We start from the raw sequence: 20,898 nt of genomic DNA on the forward strand, positions 1-20,898 counted from the left end.
TTTCCCAAAAAAGTCCCCGGGCGTCTAGCACTGTGACACATCCTTAATGCACTGCATGATGTACTATTGAATAAATGCCATTTTTGCTTAGTGTTTTAGTGTTCGAGGCTAGCTAATGGGGCCTGAGCTAGTGCACAGTCTGACAGCTGCAAAAGTAGAGGAAGGCGAAGAGAGCAGGAGTCGAGGCACTAATCTGAGTTTGATTTTCTTTGTCTGGGCAGGACATGAACGACTTCCCACCAGTGTTCACGCAAATGCTGTACCGGGGAATGGTGGCACCCAACGCAATCAAAGGGACCATAGTGACCACCGTACATGCTGAGGACCTGGACCCACTGGTGAGTTGAGTTTAAATGTGTTCCTTCATCACTGAGATGTTTCATTTAAGGAATAGTTCACCCTAAAATGAAAATTAGGTAAAAATTGACTCACCCTCAGCCATCAAAGATGTTGATGAGTTTGTTTCTTCAACACAACCGATTTATGGAAATTTAGCATGACATCACTTGGATCCTCTACAGTGAATGGGTACCGTCAGAATAAGAGTCCAAACAGCTAATAAAAGCATCACAATAGTCAACATGTAATCCACATGACTCCAGTCCATCAGTTAACATCTTGTCAAGTGAAAATCTGTGTTTGTAAAAATCAAATCCATCATTAAGGCATTTTAATTTTAAGCCATCGCTTCTGGCCAAAATACCACTCCATAATCCACAATGATGCTTCCTCCAGTGAAAAAGTCCATCCACTCTTGCCCTTTCATATCGAAATCCACCAGTATATTTGTTTAGTACTGTTTTGGACTATTTTCGTTTGTAAACAGTGCTTGATCTGTGCATATTTCTCTCCTGATTTAGACAGTTTTTTTTTTTTTTTTTTTTTTTTTTTTTTTGTGTGTGTGTGTTTACTGGAGTAAGTAATATTATGGATAGATGTCTCATATTTTAGCTGGAAGCAACAGTTTGAAGTTAAAAATGCCTTGATGGATTTGTTTCTCACAAACATGCAATTTTTCACTTCAGAAGATGTTAATTGATGAACTGGAGTGGTGTGGATTACTTGTGGATTATTGTGATGTTTATTATCAGCTGTTTGGACTCTCATTCTGACGGCACCTATTCACAGCAGGTGATCTGCTAGTGAGCAAGTGATGTAATGCTAAATTTCTGTTCCAATGAAGAAGCAAACGTATTTGCATCTTGGATGGCATGATAGTGAGTACATTTTCTGGAACTAACTCTTTCTAGAATCAAACTAGTCCTTTAAGGAATCAAAGTTCTTCATTTGTACACACATCATGCACAGATTCTAAGTAGCAATAACACATGAGATTTTATGCTGATAGTCAAACGTCATGCTTCACAAGAAAACAGTCGCCTTGATCTTTTTTCTACAAAATGTCACTGAAGATATATCGAGTGTAGCATCAAGTCTCTAATGATTAAACTATAGTGTCATTGACAGTCTCTATTGGTTGCTGCCTGATGTGACTGTGAATAGGTCTGACTGCATTGTGCAGCGAACGAATGTGTACTGTGTGGCATGACTTCAAAGGGCTAAGCACAATAAAACAAAGATAAGAAGAAAAAAAGAAACAACAAAAGCAAAGACTCAAAGCTGTGTGTGTTTACCTGAAGAGGCAGCTACACCAGCCCAACAGGTGAGTAACAGCCTGGCACGTCTCCAGCGTTAAGCCCCAGAGCTCTACAAACACAACCTGCATCACACAAAGCCGTGTATTCTAACACGGTCCAGGGCTATTATAGTATTCTTTATTTTATTTTTTTTTGGTATGTACCATATTTATTTATTTTTTTATTTTTTTTTTTTCAGTTTTGTTTTATTTTTTCTGTTTTGTTTTGTTCTGTTTGTTTGCTTTCCTTTCTTTGTTTGGTAGTTTAAAAAAAAAAATAAACAACAGATCATATTATATTACTGTTGAGTTATATGTCCTAATTTGGATTTGTATATTTGTTTTTCCTCTTTTTCTTCTTCTTTTTTTTTTTAAGTGAAAAATGAGAGTCGTGAAATTTGCCAAGTATGGGAAAGAGTGCTATTTATTAATTCCCCCCACCCCAACTAAAACTCCTGCCAGCACCGAGACTTACGTCCAGGCCACAGCCCCAGCTCGCACAAGAGAACATATAGTGGCTGGATTTGAATCAACTAAAAATAAGACTCATGTTTCTATTAAAACGTACAATGTGATTATTTCTTAGTTTTATAAGAAGAACCTTTTTTTTTTATGCCACAGCTGATCACATGCTAGCAGCTAGTATTCTTCCCCTCCTCCAGATTTTACATCACATACATGTTGTACATGTCAATCAGACACTCCCTTCCTGTTGAACTGGGCAGCACAGACTCATATTAATGGATTATAAATGAAACAATTCTTATTTATTATATATTTAGATTTTGGTTAATAAAGATATATTATATACTGCTTGTTTTGTTTTACAAATCCCATGTAGCAACCACACAAACAACCTTTTTTGGTCAGTTTGGGTTGACTCTTTTCCTTTCTCTTGCTCTTAAATTCTTTATTTCTCTCTCTCTCTCTCTATCTCTCTCTCTCTCTCTCTCTTTCTCCTTCAATCCAAATGCATATTCATGTGGAGGTGTGCAAATGTAATGCTTCTCAGTAACCTCAACCTCAAAAAAAGGATCTATTGTGCGTCTCGATTCAGCCCATAACTCAGCACACATACAAAGACTGGTCAGGGGCAAAGCAGGCCAGAAGCCCCAGCTGCGACTGGAAATTGAATTTAGCCCGACAGTCATGCTAGTATGTCATCAGTTGCCGTATAAAACACTGCTTTGGGTTTCTAGTTCGCCACATCCATATGAGAATAAGTAATTTTCATTTTGTACATTGCTATTATACAGTAGGTTAACAGAAAGATTGCTGTTTTCATCAGTGCACTACTGTTACTTGCTAAACTACAATCTGCATACAATTACAGAATGAAGTCAAGCTGCAAACAAAAATTGTTAAAATGCAATTACCAATTGGAGCTAATAAATATATTATACTTTTATGTATTTAATACTGTAATTTTATTCAATAATAACACATAGAAGAAAAAAACAATATTGATTTTGGTTAAAATAATAACATCAACATCAACTTATTTTTATATATAAAATATACTGCAGGGACTTTTATGGAACACCAAATAGTTAACTAAAACCATCCGAATGAATCTTTTCTTTTTCTTTTTTTCTTGCAAAGTTACTTGAGTTACTCTGCTTGCTCAACAGCAGCATGTGAAATATGGCTCTGAATTGATGCCATGTAATGTGACATTTTGTCACTCTGAACTGCTGCCACACTGTTGAAAAATATGTTAGGTTAGTAGCATTGCTGCTTGAGGTTAGTAACTTAACACTGGGAATACATGAGTGATTTGAACAAATAATTATTTGAGCATACATCTAAACCTAAATTGAATTTCTGACTCTGACATTAAGTTGAGCGATACATGAGGTCTTTATTAGTGAGCGCTCTGATAAATGGCACTTTATTCATAGGAGCAAGGTAAATTTGTGCAAGCAACACTTTAACTGTCTTTGAAACTGAGGGATACTTATCCTCTTCAGTGTATCAGATCATGCAGAAAGCTGCCATTATTCATAGGAGCTGGATCATTTTGTTGCAGATGGTGGCTGTTGAATGCCAGTTATTTATTTTTTGTATAGCTTGAGTCAGAGTCTAGATGCTACGAAACCACTCAGTTCCTGCCATAAATGACATTTCAATAGGTCAGTTTTGGCAGGAAAGCACTACTAAGGAATATAGGGCTCAATTTTGAATAACTTTACTCTTGTAATGCATTTTAGACATTTTTAGAACGTTCTTTGCTACTTGAAAGCATTGATTTGAACTGTATCTTCTGGTATCATAACACTGCTCTGCTGTTGCAGTCCATTATGCCCTGTTTTTGTCTACAAAACTGATTTAATGTAACTTAATGTCAGTTTTTCAATCTGAAACGTCATGGCGTGATCCACAGATGTAATTTGGCGATGTGCGTTTACTGTCATCTTGTTTCATACGCGCTCAGTCACAAACGTCAAAATGTGAGGTTTTTTTTTTTTTGCAGGGTTTCAATTGTCCTGGGAATTTATAAATGATTAATATAATCTGTAAAGGTAGTGGAAAAGTGTAGTCAACATCAATGTTTCCTTTAATTTTTATTATTTCTTTGGCGTTATAAAATTCAGAAAAATCAAGGAAATTAATTGGGATTAGAGCAGCAAGATGAAAACCCAATCACAATGTTTCTAAGACATTGTATCAGTTATCAAGTGTCCTTTTCCCTCTTCAAATTTGGTGTTTTTTTCTGTTTTTTTGTAAATCGAGGCTTATGCTGCTTGTGATTAGTCGTTATGCATTCACAAATGTTGGTGTCATTAGAAAGTTGCATTTCTTAATGAGGGCAGGGTAATCACAGTCTACTGGGCTTTCAGTATCAAGAGTTCAATTACTATTCTAATTTACCATCTTGCCTAATAATGTTTTCAATGTGATGCGCAATTAACAAAATCTTATAAACAGCTTGTGCAGTAATCATTCACTGAATTGGTATGAAACTATGCGTCCCAAAGTGAAAAAAATGTCCCCATTAATATGACTGATTTGCTCTAGAGATAGTCTTTTGTTTTTGTGGACAATTTTAATTGCGTGCCCCTTCATAAGCCTCGGGGTATACATACTCCTCTGAGGATTGTGCCTGCTCATAGGATGTTCTATGTGTATTTGTCACTTTTGTGGTAGTGTGAGCCTGGATTTGTACCTGTGTTGGCGCTCATTTGTCTAGATGCAATTGTATTTGTGTGTCCCTTGTTCCTAAGGTCTTCTGTAGCAGATGGTGATCGAGTTAGTTTGTTTCTTACATTCGTCATGTTTTCCAAGACATAAAGTATTCCACCTTACTTCCACCACTCTTATCTCCGAGGGTTGGGCATTTGTCATGGAGCCCTAGTGGTCAGATACACAGATGGGCCTCAAACTCCAAGAGCTCTATTGGTCAGCTCGCATTATATATTCTGAGGTGCCTAGGTGGGCATATATGGTTAGAATACAGTTTGAGTCAAGAGCCCTGGTTCAGTTTTCTTTGGCAGTCTCGGGCCATTCACCCTGAGGCTTTGGAGGCCTCTGGCTAGTCTGAGGTCCCATAACACTGGCCCTACCCATGATCCAGTCCTGACCTTTGTTTCCTCAGAATCTGTGAGATTCTCAGTAAGTTAGATAGTAACATAGTAATTTGCCATTTTTTAAAGGGTTAGTTCACCCAAAAATCTAAATTATGTCATTAATAACTCACCCTCATGTCGTTCCAAACCAGTGAGACCTCCGTTCATCTTCGGAACACAGTTTAAAATATTTTAGATTTAGTCCGAGAGCTTCCTGTCCCTCCATTGAAACTGTGTGTACGGTATACTGTCCATGTCCAGAAAGGTAATAAAAACATAATCAAAGTAGTCCATGTGACATCAGAGGGTCCGTTAGAATTTTTTAAAGCATAGCAAAAACTATGACTTTATTCATCATTGTCTTCTCTTCCGGTCTGTTATGAGAGAGTTCAAAACAAAGCAGTTTGTGATATCCGGCTCGTGAACGAATCATTCAATGTAACCAGATCTTTTTGAACCAATTCACCAAATCGAAACTGAACTTTTTTAAACGGTTCGCGTCTCCAATACGCATTAATCCACAAATGACTTAAGCTTTTAATAATTTTTTTAATGTTGCTGACACTCCCTCTGTGTTAAAACAAACTAATATCCTGGTGTAGTTCATATACTTAAACAGTACACTGACTGAACTGATGTGAAGAGAAAACTGAAGATGTACACCGAGCCGAGCCAGATAACGAACAAAAGATTGACTTGTTCACGAGTCAAGAACCGGTTGCATCTGTGTTCGGATCACCAGTAGTTCTTTCGGACAGTTTGATTCAATAAACCAGTTGAAGAAAATGGTTCACCAGTTATTTTGCGCTCTACGTAATGACGTCATTTGCGATGATTGCCCTTGATTCAAGACTTCGGTTCACCTGGGCTCATAAAATTAGCACAGAATCAGTTCAGAATTAGTCACCCAAAAAAAACAGTACGGTTCAGACGCTCTGTGTGTCAGTCTGCTTCACGCTGAATCACACATGCGCAGTATCATCAGCTCCTCGGTTCTCGAATCGGACGCGTCTGACAGAAACGGTTCTTCACTCGAGAACGAGTCAATCTTTTGTTCATTATCTGGCTCGGCTCGGTGTTCATCTTCTGTTCTCTATTCACAGCAGTTCAGTCAGTGTACTGTTTGAGTAAATGAATTGCCCCTCGATATTGGTTTATTTATTTATTTATTTTTTCTTAAGTCATTTGTGGATTAATATAACTGGATAAATAACTGCTTCAAGAATATCCGGTTACATCGAATGATTAGTTCACGAACTGGATATCACTAAACTGCAGTGTTTTAAACTGTCTCACAACAGACACAGAAGAGAAGACAATGATGTCGTTGTAGTTTTTGCTATTTTTGGACCAAAATGTATTTCCGATGCTTCAACAAATTCTAACTGACCCTCTGATGTCACATGGACTACTTTGATGATGTTTTTCTTACCCTTCTGAACATGGACCGTATACCGGGTACACACATTTTCAATGGAGGGACTGAGAGCTCTCGGACTAAATCTAAAATATCTTAAACTGTGTTTCGAAGATGAACGGAGGTCTCACGGGTTTGGAACGACATGAGGGTGAATCATTAATGACATTTTTGGATGAGCTAACCCTGAAGAAATTTGTTATCCTTTTGCACATTAAGTAATTAACAATAGCGCTATCAATATTTTAAATAATGATCTTTGTGTGAGAAAATGTTTTAAAGCTAATGTGACAGCATGTTTTTTTGTTGTTGTTTTTTGTTTAGATTCAGACAGAAATCATCACTCTGACCACATCCAAAGCTGTGCATTACAGTAAATTACTTCAATCTTGTTAATGGATTTGTGCATATTCTCTTGGCGAATTAATATACATGGATTGAGCCTTTTTTTTTTTTTTTCTTTTTTTTTTTTTTTTTGTCAAGCAAAGTAATCATTCAGTGAACAGTTTTCGAGGGTTATTTCATACTGGCACATAATGATTCTGTTTTTCACAAACAGCAGCTTTTATTTAGGGCATCTCTTCAGCCCATTGGTGACCAGGTTTGTTTTGCTGTCTATCAATGTGGTTCTGGCAACACTCTCCGCTTTTCCCTATTCTCTGAGCATCTGTCAGATGGCTTTTCATACTGGCATCAGATATCTCCTCATGCCCATTAGCGTATATTATTCATAAGTCATCCTCATCCACACAGAAATAAATCAGAATTAAACCCATCTTTGCCACGCCTTCCTTAATACATAAAAAGCTGACTTTTTCTGGGCACAATGCAATCATATCTGCTATTATAGAGTGTCTTCAAACTGAAAAGACATAAAATATTAAAGCAAAGTGACTGGAGAAATGAGAGTGCTGTTAATCAAACTCCTCAGGATTTTAAAAGAGCAGCGAGGAAATGTAAATGATCTGCTAGTTTGATAAAACACAGTATGGCATAACTTCTCGTGCTTTTGAACGCCCCATGACCCCAATCCTCTCCATACGCCCTGAAGACACAGGACTGAGCTGAAAAATCATTTGTAGTCTGATTTCACGCCAAAACGCATGCCCCGACCAGCACTATGTGTGGAGCTGTCCCACCCGTGGGAGGATGAATGGGTTTTTCAGCACGTTCTCATGAGGACAGGGCCACCCGCAGGCTCCATTTCTCACCCGGCGTCACCCTCGTAATTATCTCCATCACAGCAGAACTACCATCCCCTCTGTCCCCAGGCCAACGCTACACATCGGATCTCACAGTCTCACAACTTATGAAACTCGCAGTGGGAGGCGGGACTTGAGCAGAACAGAATAAAACGAGCAAATTGGGTCTGTCAGATTGATTTGAATCCTGCTAAGAGTGCTTAGTAGAAACATTTGAGTTGACCATTGGTTGAAAAATGTTGCTTTAAACATGCTTTACACCTTGTAGACTTGACTTGAGATCTTGATTTATAGCACTAAAGGACTGAATCCTTTATTCTGACTGATTCATATGTTTATTCATGAAAATGAAAATGAATGCTTTGCATCTCAAGTGTGAAGGATATAATTCAGCAGTCATTGTCAGTTATTTCTTATATATTGTCCACATTCTGTCTTTCTGAATACTTTGATATTCAAACAAAATATTGATGTAGTTGAGAGAGAGTTTTCTTTTTAAAGCTTTTTAAATTTTCTTTCAGGGGACAGCGGCTAGTCGAGTTCACTATAAAGTGGATTTGGAGAAGTTTCCTTATAGCACTAGTATCTTCGATGTGGATGAGACCTCGGGCAATGTTCTCACCAGGGTCAATCTGAATGAGGAGCCCAACACTAAATTCAGTGTAAGTTCACAACAATCTTTTCCTAATACGGGGCTTGTCAACTAGCAATCCATAGACCATTACTGCCCGTCAATCATTTTTATGTGCCTCACAGATTGATATAGATTAAATAACTGCACTGCAGTTTACAAGTTTACTTGTATTTTGGATGAAAATGATAGAATGTTCATTATAAAGACAGTGTGGATAGAACTTGAGCCATTGCTGATTCTTATTACTCTTTTTTTTACCTTAAAATTGATTTTCTTGTGTTCCCAAACAGTTGGCAGTTATTGCCTACGATGACGGGGAGCCGATGAAGTTCAATGAGACTCTGGTGGAGATCACTGTCCTGCAGCCGTCCATCATCCCGGTGTTCACGCAGGAGGAGTACAGGTAAGCAAACACCTGAAAACGTGATTTCCCTCCGCCCCACCTGCTGTCCTTTCACACAGTAACAGATTGTTCTGTATCTGCGGCAGACTTCTAAAACATCATCATTAAGTTCAAAATTAATCCTGTTTTGATTTAGGGTTATGAGGGGCGAAAAAAGCATCTTTTTCATGTTTGGATTAACATTCACTTGTAGATCATTCAAAATACACATCCATTTTCTTATTGTGCAAGTAAATTAGGTCAGCATACCTTGGAAAGAACCAGTTCCAGGTAGTTTTATTCAATATAAAACCGTCAGCGTAGATTTAATCATAGACTTTATAAATATGTATAATAGCTGCAAGGTAAAACGTGTTTTATACACACTGTTGTTTCCTCAAAGGACGTTCACAATCCATTCGAATGCATTATGGCTGCTTCATTAAATTACATTTTTAATATACCTGACACATGGGGTAATCAGTTCAATTCGCACGGCTTCCGAGGCAAATAACACTTCCAGTGGTTTGCCTAAATTGATTTAAATCTAAAAACATTGAAGCTTATTTTTTACGGAATCCAGCCTATTCGTCTGTACAGTACGTTCAGAAGAAGACAATACTGTCTGTACGAAAGGATCTGTGATCAGATATGAGTTTTATTAACAGCTTTATAGTGAAGTGGCAGAGCTACAAGGACCAATGGGGTTAAAAATGGCCTTAATAACATCCTTATCCATTGATTAATCAGAGCTACAGAGACAGAAACATAGAGATGAAAAGACTTGGCTGAAGGTCTGAATTAATGTTGTGTCCTACAGAGCTGTAGAAAGGTCATAGTTGATAGTGGCTCTGCAGCATAGTGAGAATAACAATAGCTTTCATATGCCGTCCTCGGCGAGCTCCTGATTGCTGCCTGTGGACACATTAGCCAGGTGTCTGTTGCCCCTGTCTGGTGAGCACAAGGCTGCTTAGAGTTCCTCTGACCTGCCTGGCTTTGGATGGTTCAGGAAACTGCTCTGGGGGGGATCATCTAGAGGTGGACTTGGCAGTGAACATGTCAAGAACATTTGGAGGACCAATATTTTTGTATTGTAATACATTTTCGCTGCAAAGAATTTGTAGTAGTAATAGTAGTAGCAGTACCAGTATTTTAAAATATTCCCTTATTCAGTCTTATCTGTATGCCTGTAAAACAGAAAGATGATTCTTGTCCTGTCACGTTCAATTATAAGTTACATCAATCATATCAAATATAGGCTGACATGTGTCAAAATGTTTGTTTTGGCATATATACAGTACATTTTATTAAATATATATATTTTTTTGGTAATTTGCTTCACTTGAATACAGTCATATAGAAAAATACATCATGACCGAGTCTGTAAACAGGACCATAACAGAGGAAATAGTAGGAAATACTGCAGCAGGCGGAGCAAAATGCTTTGTAGCTTCTGTTCCATAAGTGCCACCTGCTGTCAGATGGTGAATTTGCATCTCAATCAGCCCGTCTGCTGATTTTGTATCATGCAGATATGTTTTATGTAGCATAATTTTAGCCAGACTGTTTTTGCTTTAAATACTGAAATTATAAAACGTACTCGGTTACTAACGTAACCTCGGTTCCCTGAAATACGGGAACGAGTACTGCGTCGAAGACGCATATGGGAAAAACCCCCTTTTTCTCCTGAACTGAAGCCTTATTCAATCACGCAGTGAAACTGCACAGCCATTGGATCGTGCAGTGCTATTAAAACAAACCAATGGCTTGGCAGCGGTGCTGCACGAACCTATGGCAGCGAAGCCCGCCAAAGCCCGCCAATATGGGCGGGGAATCTGGCTATATATTGGCCGCTTCGCCACAGGAATTCAGGTTACTTCGACTGAAGCGACGACTGAGTTGTGCAGCCTTTTTAGCATGGCAAGGAACGCAGTACTCGTTCCCGTATTTCAGGGAACCGAGGTTACGTTAGTAACCGAGTACGTTCCCTTTCAATACTTCACTCGTACTGCGTCGAAGACGCATATGGGAACCCAGTTCAATCACGCCATGCTAAGAAGGGAGGACGACCAACGCAATCAAACTTTATTTGTTAAACCAAGATATGATAATAGCAACTAGGGGCAGAATAAGCTCAATGAGGTTACGTCTGGCCTAGCCTGATCATCCCGTGTTCGTATCGCCTCAGTAGCCAAGGGACCGAGTGCATACGAGTAGAGTTTGAGCCTTGGGCAAGAATGGCCAAGAGCATGCAAATGAGGAACAAGAAGGTGACCTTCACACAGAAAGTACCCTAGCATGAAGCGCTGGGACGTCTAGATTGTAAAATCTAGCAAATGTGGACGACGAGCTCCAGCCAGCCGCCTCACAAATTTCTGCGATAGTCACACCATTAGACCATGCCCAAGACGAAGACACTGCTCTCGTCGAATGGGCTCTTACTCCAATTGGGCTTTGCAGGCCCAAAGAAGAGTAGGCTAGCTGGATTGCATCCACAATCCACCTTGAAAGTCTTTGCTTAGAGACCGGTAACCCTCTGGTGCGGTTTCCAAAGCATATGAAGAGCTGTTCTGATCGTCTTATTGGTGCAGAACGCTCTATGTAGATTTTTAGAGCCCTCACTGGGCAAAGTAGATTCAGCCCTGGATCCTCCTCTGTGTTTTGTAACGCAGAGAGGGTGACCACTTGTGCTCTAAAAGGTGTGGAGAGCACCTTTGGCACATAGCCATGCCTCGGTTTCAGGACGACCCTCGAGTCGTTAGGCCCGAATTCTAGGCAATTAGGGCTCATCGAAAGTGCTTGCAAATCACCCACACGCTTAACAGACGCTAGTGCCAATAGCAGAGCGGTCTTTAGCGACAGGGCTTTAAGGCCTATGGACTGTAGCGGTTCAAAGGGGGCCCCCTTCAGGGCTCTCAGCACCGTGGGCAGGTCCCAAGAAGGGACGGTGGGAGGGCAAGGCGGATGAAGCCGTCTGGCACCTCTCATAAATCGGACGACTAAGTCGTTTCTGCCCACCGACTGGCCTGCTATAAGGGCGTGTGATGCCGCTATAGTTGCTACATAGACCTTGAGCGTGGAGGGGGATCGTCCCTTCTCCAAGAGCTCTTGCAAAAATGACAGTATCACTGATACGTCACAAGAGGTCGGGCTCTCACCATGGTCTGAACACCATGTGGAGAACACAGACCATTTGGAGGCATAGAGGCGTCGTGTAGACGGAGCTCTACCCTGTGAAATTGTGTCTAGCACACGCTCAGGGAGTCCCGCGGGCTCCCGTCGAGCGACCAAAGGTGCAGAGACCACTTCTCTGGGTGTGGATGCCAAATCGTCCCGTCCACCTGAGAAAGGAGGTCCCGTCTCAGGGGAACGGGCCATGGGGCTGCAGTCAGCATCTGCGACAGGTCGGCTATCCAGTGCTGATTTTCCCAGAATGGGGCTACAAGCAGAACCCTGCATCTCTGGTCCCTGACCCGCCTGATTACTTGGGGAATCAGAGGGACCGGAGGAAAAGCATAAAGAAGACGGTTGGGCCAGTCCTGGGACAACGCGTCCTTGATCTTGGAAAAATATATTGGGCAATGAGAGTTGTCTTTTGAGGCAAAGAGGTCTATTTCCGCTCTGCCAAAGACCTCCCATATCTTCTGAACCGTCTGCGGGTGGAGTCTCCACTCTTCTGAGGAGACTCCGCTTCTTGACAGCATATCCGCGCCCTTGTTCAGCTTGCCCGGAAGATGCACTGCTCTCAGGGACCCCAAATTGCTTTGGGTCCATTCCAGCAGTCGCGACGTCAGTCTGAAGAGACGCGTCGACGACAGCCCACCTTGGTGATTTATATAAGAGACCACCGTCATGCTGTCCGATCTGACCAGCACGTGGTGGCTCTTTAGGTCTGACAGGAAGCTCTGGCAGGCTCGTTGAACTGCAATCATCTCGAGGCAGTTGATGTGAAGCCTGCTCTCCTCTTTCGACCATTGGCCGAAAGTGGGTTTCCCTTCGCACAGCGCGCCCCAACCCTTGTTGGACGCGTCTGTGGAGATCACTTTCCTTCTGCAAACCATACCAAGTGGAGCACCCCGTTCTATCCATTGCATGTCCCTCCAAGGGGTCAGGGCCGAAATACAGTCCTGACTCACCTTGATATTCAAGCGTCCGTGACGCCATGCATGAGGTGGAACACGTGGTTTCAGCCAATATTGGAGGGGGCGCATACGAAGCAGCCCGAGCTCCAGCACCGGCGATGCCGCCGCCATAAGACCCAGCAGCTTCTGGAATGTCTTTAGGGGTCGAGAAGCACCTATTTTGAAAGAGGCCGCAAGTCGCTGTAGAGCCGCAGCGTGCTCCTTCACCATTGTTGCCCTCATTGTCACTGAGTCTAACACTGTTCCCAGAAACGATATCCGCCGGCTGGGGGACAGTGAGCTCTTGACAAAGTTCACCCTGAGCCCCAGGCATTCCAGATGGCTGAGGAGCACAGTTCTGTAACCCAATGCCTCCCCCTCTGACTGAGCTAGAACTAGCCAGTCGTCGAGGTAATTGAGAATGCGGATGCCCTTCTGCCTGAGAGGGGAGAGAGCCGCATCCATGCACTTTGTGAACGTGCGAGGCGCCAGAGACAGCCCAAAGGGGAGGACCTTGTATTGGTAAGCCACGCCCTCGAAGGCAAATCTCAAGAACGGCCTGTGACGGGGGGCTATCTGGATGTGAAAGTAAGCGTCTTTCAGATCCAGCGAAAAGAACCAATCCCCTGAGCGTATTTGCGAGAGGATTTGTTTCAATGTGATCATTCTGAAGCGCCGTCTCATGAGGGCACGGTTCAGATGTCTTAAATCGAGGATGGGGCGCAGCCCACCATCCTTCTTGGGAACCAGTAAGTAACGGCTGTAAAACCCTGAGTCGCGGTGTGCTGGGGGAACGATTTCTATAGCTCCCTTCACCAGCAGATTTTTCACTTCGGCACGAAGAACGTGAGCGTTCTCGTTGTGCACTGAAGTGGTGACCGCCCCGCGAAAGCGTGGTGGCCGTCGTGCGAACTGAAGGGAATAGCCGTGTTTTATTACTCCCATGACCCAATCTGATACCCCGGGAATGGCTTGCCATTGTGAGGCCCGGATGGACAGAGGTTGTATTAACTCGAGTGATTGACCGCCGTGGGGGGACATAGCACTCGTGAGTGTTGTGTGAGGAGAACTGCTCTTTTTGTGAAGGAGTGTGTTTTTTATTTTTTGCACTATAACAGCGCTTTGCTGTCTGGGCGCTAACAAGGGCCCATTGTTTGCAGCAGGAACAACTTCGTCGACATCTGGAGATGGACGGCAGAACACACGGGGCAGTTTGGGGGGTGGTCCGGCTGTGGCGAGACTTAGCCCCCTCCTCTTTCTTTCCTGTCGATCAGGATGACGGCGGCGGCGCAGGGTCCAGCACTATCTTGGGCCGGGGTCCCATGCGCTTGGGATACTGATACCGTCTGGTGGCCGAGCGAGAACGGTGTCGAGGCTCGGGTTTCACCGGCTGGGCTGCGGTGGTAGCAGCTGGCGCTTGCTTAGGAGGCTGACGAATCGGCACCTGTCTGGGGCGACTGGCAGCAGATGAAGCGCGCTTCGGCAGGAAGTGTCGCATTGCCTGGGACGACTTCTGCGCCTCTGTGAAACGCTCGGCGAATCCCTCTATCGCCGGGCCAAAGAGGCCGCTGGGGGAGATCGGTGCGTCTAGGAACTGGGCTCTGTCAGCATCCTTGATCTCCGTAAGGTTGAGCCATAAGTGGCGCTCCAAGACGACCAGGTTAGCCATCGAGCGCCCAATGGCCTGGGCGGTGCTCTTGGTAGCACGCAGCGCCAAGTCTGTTGCACTTCTCAGCTCCCTGAGTGTGGCGACATCTGGGCCAGACTCGTCGGTGGCGGCGAGAAGTTTGGCCTGGAAGACTTGAAGCACCGCCATAGAGTGGAGCGCCGCGGCTGCTTGCCCTGCCGATGAGTAGGCACGCCCGGCGAGCGCCGACGTCGTACGGCAGGGTTTGGACGGATGGTTGGCCTTGGCTTTCCATCCAATAGCTGCTGGCCGGCAGAGATGCACGGCCACAGACTCGTCCAGCGGCGGCAGCCGTTCGTATCCTCTTTCATCAGCGCCGTCAATTGAGGTGAGGGCGGATGAAGATGAAGTACGCAGGCGCGCTGAGTAGGGGGCGCGCCATGATTTAGTGAGCTCGTCGTGGACCTCCGGGAAGAACGGAGCAGTTCGCTGACGAGGGGCTTGCTGGCGCCCCGGCAGAAACCATTCATCCAGACGGCTACGGGCTGGTTCCTCTGGAGGAGACCAATCCAGACCCAGCTCATCCACTGCCCTGGAGAGAACGCGGATAAGCTCGGCGTCCATCCCGAGTTTCGAGCGGTTTGGTTCAGATGACATCGAGGGGGCGGGGTCCGGCGAGCCCGACAGCTCCTCAGCATCTGAAGCGGCTAGAGACATGCTGTCCTCTAGCAGTTCCTCATCAGTCCCTCCAAACAAAACCAGATCACTCGCGGCAGCAGAGGGACACTGGTCTGGCTGTACAAAGAGGACTGGGGAATCCCCTCTGGGCGGAGAAAACGAGGCACGCGGGGGCTGAGCCGGCGTGAGCTCGCTTTCATCCTGCTGCTTTAATCCTCTGCCCCGCCTTTTCTTCCTCGCCGGCTCGCGGGAGGAAGAAAAAGGGAGGGCGCGAGGAGCGAGATCGCTCTCTGAAAAGAAAGCGATTCGCGAGCGCAGAGAGGCGATATTCATGTTCTCGCAATGAGAACATGAATTCCCCGCGAGTGCTGTGTCAGCGTGGGGTTTCCCCAAGCACGCGACACACTCGCTGTGCCCGTCATCAGCGTGCAGAGGGGCTCTGCACGAGCTGCAATGACGAGACGGCATTTGCAACAACGCCGTAGAAAAAGGCTCTTTTAGAGAAATTTGCTCTTTCAATATATCTCACCGGATGGCCGCAGGGAAGCGATGAATCTGCGGTGGGGACCGGCAGTCGCGTTCCAGTGCGAGGCGTGTCAACGGCGAGCAGTTCAGCGGAGATCAGCGAAGCGATGTGACGTCGTCGCTGAAGGAGAAATAATCTGAATTCCTGTGGCGAAGCGGCCAATATATAGCCAGATTCCCCGCCCATATTGGCGGGCTTTGGCGGGCTTCGCTGCCATAGGTTCGTGCAGCACCGCTGCCAAGCCATTGGTTTGTTTTAATAGCACTGCACGATCCAATGGCTGTGCAGTTTCACTGCGTGATTGAATAAGGCTTCAGTTCAGGAGAAAAAGGGGGTTTTTCCCATATGCGTCTTCGACGCAGTACGAGTGAAGTATTGAAAGGGAACCTAATTATAATCAAAAAGAACCGCTCATGCAACGTGTACAGCATCTTTGTTTGGATCATGATTAAAATGCAGTGGTTGCCTCCAATTTTAAATGGCTACAGATACAGGCAAACAATAAATAAAGTCAGGGATCTTGGGCTTAAAAACCTAACTACTATTGCTCTAACTCAATGGTTTTGCATGTGTGCATTCAGCAGATGATTTTATACAATATAAATCAATTTATAATAGATGTATCCATTCCCTAGGAATTGAACCCATTACCTTGGCATTACTAGCACCACACTCTGCTGTGTAGACTACTGGAAAGCTGCAGTTTTACATGGGTTTTGGGTCATTCTGGAGAAATGACTGGTCAACTGCACATTAGCTTGTCCAAATTTAGCCAAAAACCAGATGAACACTTTAACTGCTGTAAAGTGACTGCTGTATTTTGCACAGGCACAAAGCCCAAATTCTTTAGAAAGTAAAGAAGGTATAAAAATATAGTCTGCCATTTTAACCGTTTTGTTTTATTTTAATATTTTGACTTTTTTTAGCATTGTATTGTTATAATGAGGATGGCACTTCCCTTCATTGCATGAAAAAGCAAAGCATATTTGATAATTGCTAAAGAAGAGTGAAATTCTGTTACAAAAAGGTAATTAGACAAAAACAAAGCTTTGCTTTTTTGTGCTATTCTTGTTAGCAGCTGTGGAGTTTTTTCTGATGTTTTCCCACTAAAATGTGCAGCCTTTGCAATTTATCACGGCTTATCTCATAGAAATGCTTAATGAATCTCTGTGACTCTGTGCTCAATCACCAGCCGAGCACCCTGCCACTTCTGTTTTTCATTTTGACAATCACACCCATCACTGTCTTATTTTTTCACTTTCCTTTGTGGATGTTTTTTTATCAATTCAGTTTCTTCTCCAGTTATGGAGTAAAAAAAAACAACTAAGATTAAACTTCATCTGACAAACATTGTTACGACCAGCTGGTGTGAATTACAGAATATCAGAGATGTCTGATTTATTTAACTTTTTTTATTTACCTTTTTTTTTTTTTTTTTTTAAAATCAATACAGAGTTAAATGAAATGCAAATATGCATTTAATTTATCTTTTTAAACTTTCAATTAAAGAAAATTCAATTTAGATTACACATATGGAATCTAAATAGATCATTTGGAATACTGGTGTTTATTGTCAAGTTAATTATCATTCAAATTCAAGTTACTTTAATTTTATTGTCAAAAATGGTTACAGCCCATTGATTACTAATCGAAGCTGAATGTGATGAAACACAGACTGTGAAAAAGGCCTATTTAACACTGCACTGGCTGAAAAGTATATTATGTAAGGGTAAATAAATGTGAAAATAACTGCTTGACTGCTTGAACAGTAAAATACAAAGCAAAAAAAAAAGGAAAATAAGTTTTGCCTTTAAGTGCTGTGACAATTTAATGACAATTTAATGAATTTGGCCATGGATTTTTATGAGTGCGGTAAGAGAAAAACACTGACATCCTGGATTTGGATGGCTTTAAAATCACCAAATACCCCCTGTAAATGGTGAAAAATCACTTACGTTTTTTTTAAGTTGAGGGGGCAAATAATCTTGTTCAGTCAACTTACAAACTAATTATGTTAAGTTGATGTTGATGCAAGTTGAATAAACTAATTCAGAAACTGCAAGTTGTCAGCCTAAAAACAATCACTGAAACAACTAAACTGCAATATATACAGTCGTGGCCAAAAATATCGGCCCTCTTGGTAAATATGATCAAAGAAGGCTGTGGAAATTCATCTGCATTGTTAATCCTTTTGATCTTTTATTTAAAAAATTCACAGAAATGTATCCTTCATAGGATAATAAGAATTTAAAATTGGGGGAAATATCATTATGAAATAAATGTTTTTTCTCTAATACTCGTTGGACACAATTATTGACACCCCTAGGAATTCTAATGAGTAAAATATCTCTAAAGTATATTCCCATTCATATTCACAATTTTGAGCACTCCAGCGTGATTATAAACATGAAATTATATGGGCATGTATGGTACAAGAGCACAGGTTGTTCCAGCACAGAAATTTGAAATAATTAGCTGAGGTGGAAAGTAACGAATTACATTTACTCGCGTTACTATAATTGAGTAGTTTTTTTGTGTACTTATACTTTTTAAAGTAATTTTTTAAATCTGTAATTTTACTTTTACTTAAGTATATTTTGTTTGAAGTATTGTACTTGGCTACATTTTAAAACACATTAATTACTGAGTAAAAAAAATAAAAATACAAAAAAATAAATCGCTCCCTGGAAACTACGGCAGTAAATAATGGACAGGAGAGCAAACTGGCGCTAAAATCACAAGAAAGATGCAGACGGACAAAACAGGCGTTAGTGGTGCAGACTCCGCTGAAAACGAAACCCCGTCATATTCTGAAGTCTAACTCGAAGGAAATGAAGTGAACCCCTGGCCATATGTATGCTCTATTATGCAGTGTAAGCTGTACTTGCCTAGGAAGACCAAACTAGCAGCTTATAAAATCTCGATAAGACATCAACCCTTTGCAAGGATGTAACGTTAGAGGTAAGCTAAATAATTGCATCGTTGCATTGGTGGTTAAAATTAAGCTTTGGCATTTTAGCAAGAGGTTTTGCACAAATTAGCCAAAAAGACAGTGGTGAGGAGTGTGCTATATATATATCGTCTGCAATAATATCAGAATTTTTGTTTTAATGATGCGCGCGCACATTTATAGTGCGTTCTTTCACTGTGTGATTCAGTCTCCTAAAATGCATTTAGAATGATCACAAAATTGAAGATATAGAGGCAGAAAATTCACATATTTATATAATTTCATATATTGAATCAGAATCACACAAAGAATGCCGTCTTTTCCTCCAAAAATCATTATGAATATATACATACAAATAAATAACAGTTCAGTAAACAAGTTTATTAAGAGACACACCATATTGCCTTTTTTAGCTCTATTTCTACAACAGAAAATAATTCCAAACACAGCCACCAAAGCACAGTTTTGCGTCTCTGAGCAACGTGACAGTGTTTCGTTCCTGAATGAATCAACCGTTTAAATGATTCGGTTCAATCACAATGACTCACTTATTAACAGTGACTTGCTGACACATACTGGCCATTTTAATTTCACATTTAAAGTATCTTTTGATTTTTTTAAAATAATTATTTTCTTATCATTTCAAATGAGTATTCAACATTTTATGTCTTGTATTTCAAAACATTATTCATGCGTTTGTAACTGCAGGTTAAATGCATTCTTGTCCTGCACTAAACAGTGTAATACATCTAAATGCCACTTCCAATGAATCTTCTGCATTTCCTCTGCATTAAAAGATGAGTTTGTTGATACTGATTTGCCTGGTAACAGCCCAAATGTTTTATTATTCTAAATAACTGATTCCTTTCATTAAAAAAAACCTAGTTTGAGCTTAATAGGCCTGTGCCAGGGGTGTCAAACTCAGTTCCTGGAGGGCCATATAGCCCTGCAGAGTTTAGTTCTAACCCTGCTCCAGCACACACATCATGTAGTTTTCAAATAAGCCTAAATTATTAGATTAGCTGGATAAGGTGTGTTTAATTAGGGTTATATCTAAACTGTGCAGGACTGTGGCCCTCCAGGAACTGAGTCTGACACCCTTGGCCTGTCCCATTTTTGACTCCCTCCCACTGTTAAAATGTAACTAAGTAATTTTTACTCTGAGTAAATTTAAAATGAGCTACTTTTTACTTTTACTTGAGTAGATTTTTAGGCTGGTACTTTTACTTGTACTTAAGTAAAATTTCATTAATGTAATGTACTTTTACTTGAGTAGAATATTTTTGTACTCTTTCCACCTCTGATAATTGGTAATTATGTGACATCATGAAAACACCCTTCAGGCCCAGGGGTCAGGAAAAATGAGTTTAATTAGCATGTATTGTTCAGTGGTGCAGAATGATTATATATAATTACAGGTTAGTTTGCAAATGTTTAATTTGGATGTTGCGTGTCCTGAGTGTCATATTTAGTTCAAATCGGTGAACTACACGTGCAAGAGGGTGTGAGGCTAACAGAAACAGTGTAATTTCAGTCAATTTGCCACCCTGTTCTATGTTTCCTGTAATTTTGCATCATGGGTTTGATCCCAGGGAATGGATGTGCATGAAAATGTATATGCTCAATAAATCATAATTTAGCATGATTTCTGTGAGGGTTAGGTTTACGGGTGGGGTTAGGTGTGGTCATTCGAACGAATAAGCCACCTAGTAAAATTAGTAGGAAATAATGTGAGATTGGTGTAAAAAGCCCACACATTCCATTTAAATAAACGTACATTTTTATTTCATGACGACAGATGCAACGTGATTCTGTCATTATTTTTACGCCCGCTAGAGGGCGCTTAACATTAAAACGTAAATATAGGTTATAATAAGGTGCTTGCACAAATGATCTATATGATCGTTTTTTGTTGGAGGACAGGCTCAAACTGTCCCACTAAAAAAAAAAAAATTTATTTAGTTATTTAATATGTCAGGCTTTACAGGGTTAAAATGTGTTCTGCTTTACTTTCGGCTTTCAGGTTTTGTGACATTTGTGTCATCTTGACACAGACTTCTTTTTCTGTCGGCTTTGTGTTAGAATCAACGTTCAGTTTTCAAGTGCGTGATGAAGTTTTCCCACAAAAAGTGATTCCAGAGTAAATGTATTTAGAAAAG

At 41.7% G+C, this 20,898-nt stretch overlaps 1 protein-coding gene across 1 annotated transcript in view; it reads left to right on the top strand.

The window, feature by feature from the left end:
• The window catches only part of LOC128024990 (protocadherin-15-like), a 194,818-nt gene that overhangs the window by 134,150 nt on the left and 39,770 nt on the right, over nt 1–20,898 (top strand). The window contains exons 22-24 of the mRNA XM_052610923.1: nt 222–338; nt 8,343–8,483; nt 8,746–8,858. Of these exons, the coding sequence (XP_052466883.1) occupies nt 222–338; nt 8,343–8,483; nt 8,746–8,858 (371 nt within the window). The remainder of the gene's footprint in view (nt 1–221; nt 339–8,342; nt 8,484–8,745; nt 8,859–20,898) is intronic.

The sequence above is a fragment of the Carassius gibelio genome, chromosome A12 (genome assembly GCF_023724105.1).
Source record: "Carassius gibelio isolate Cgi1373 ecotype wild population from Czech Republic chromosome A12, carGib1.2-hapl.c, whole genome shotgun sequence".
NCBI lineage: Eukaryota > Metazoa > Chordata > Actinopteri > Cypriniformes > Cyprinidae > Carassius > Carassius gibelio.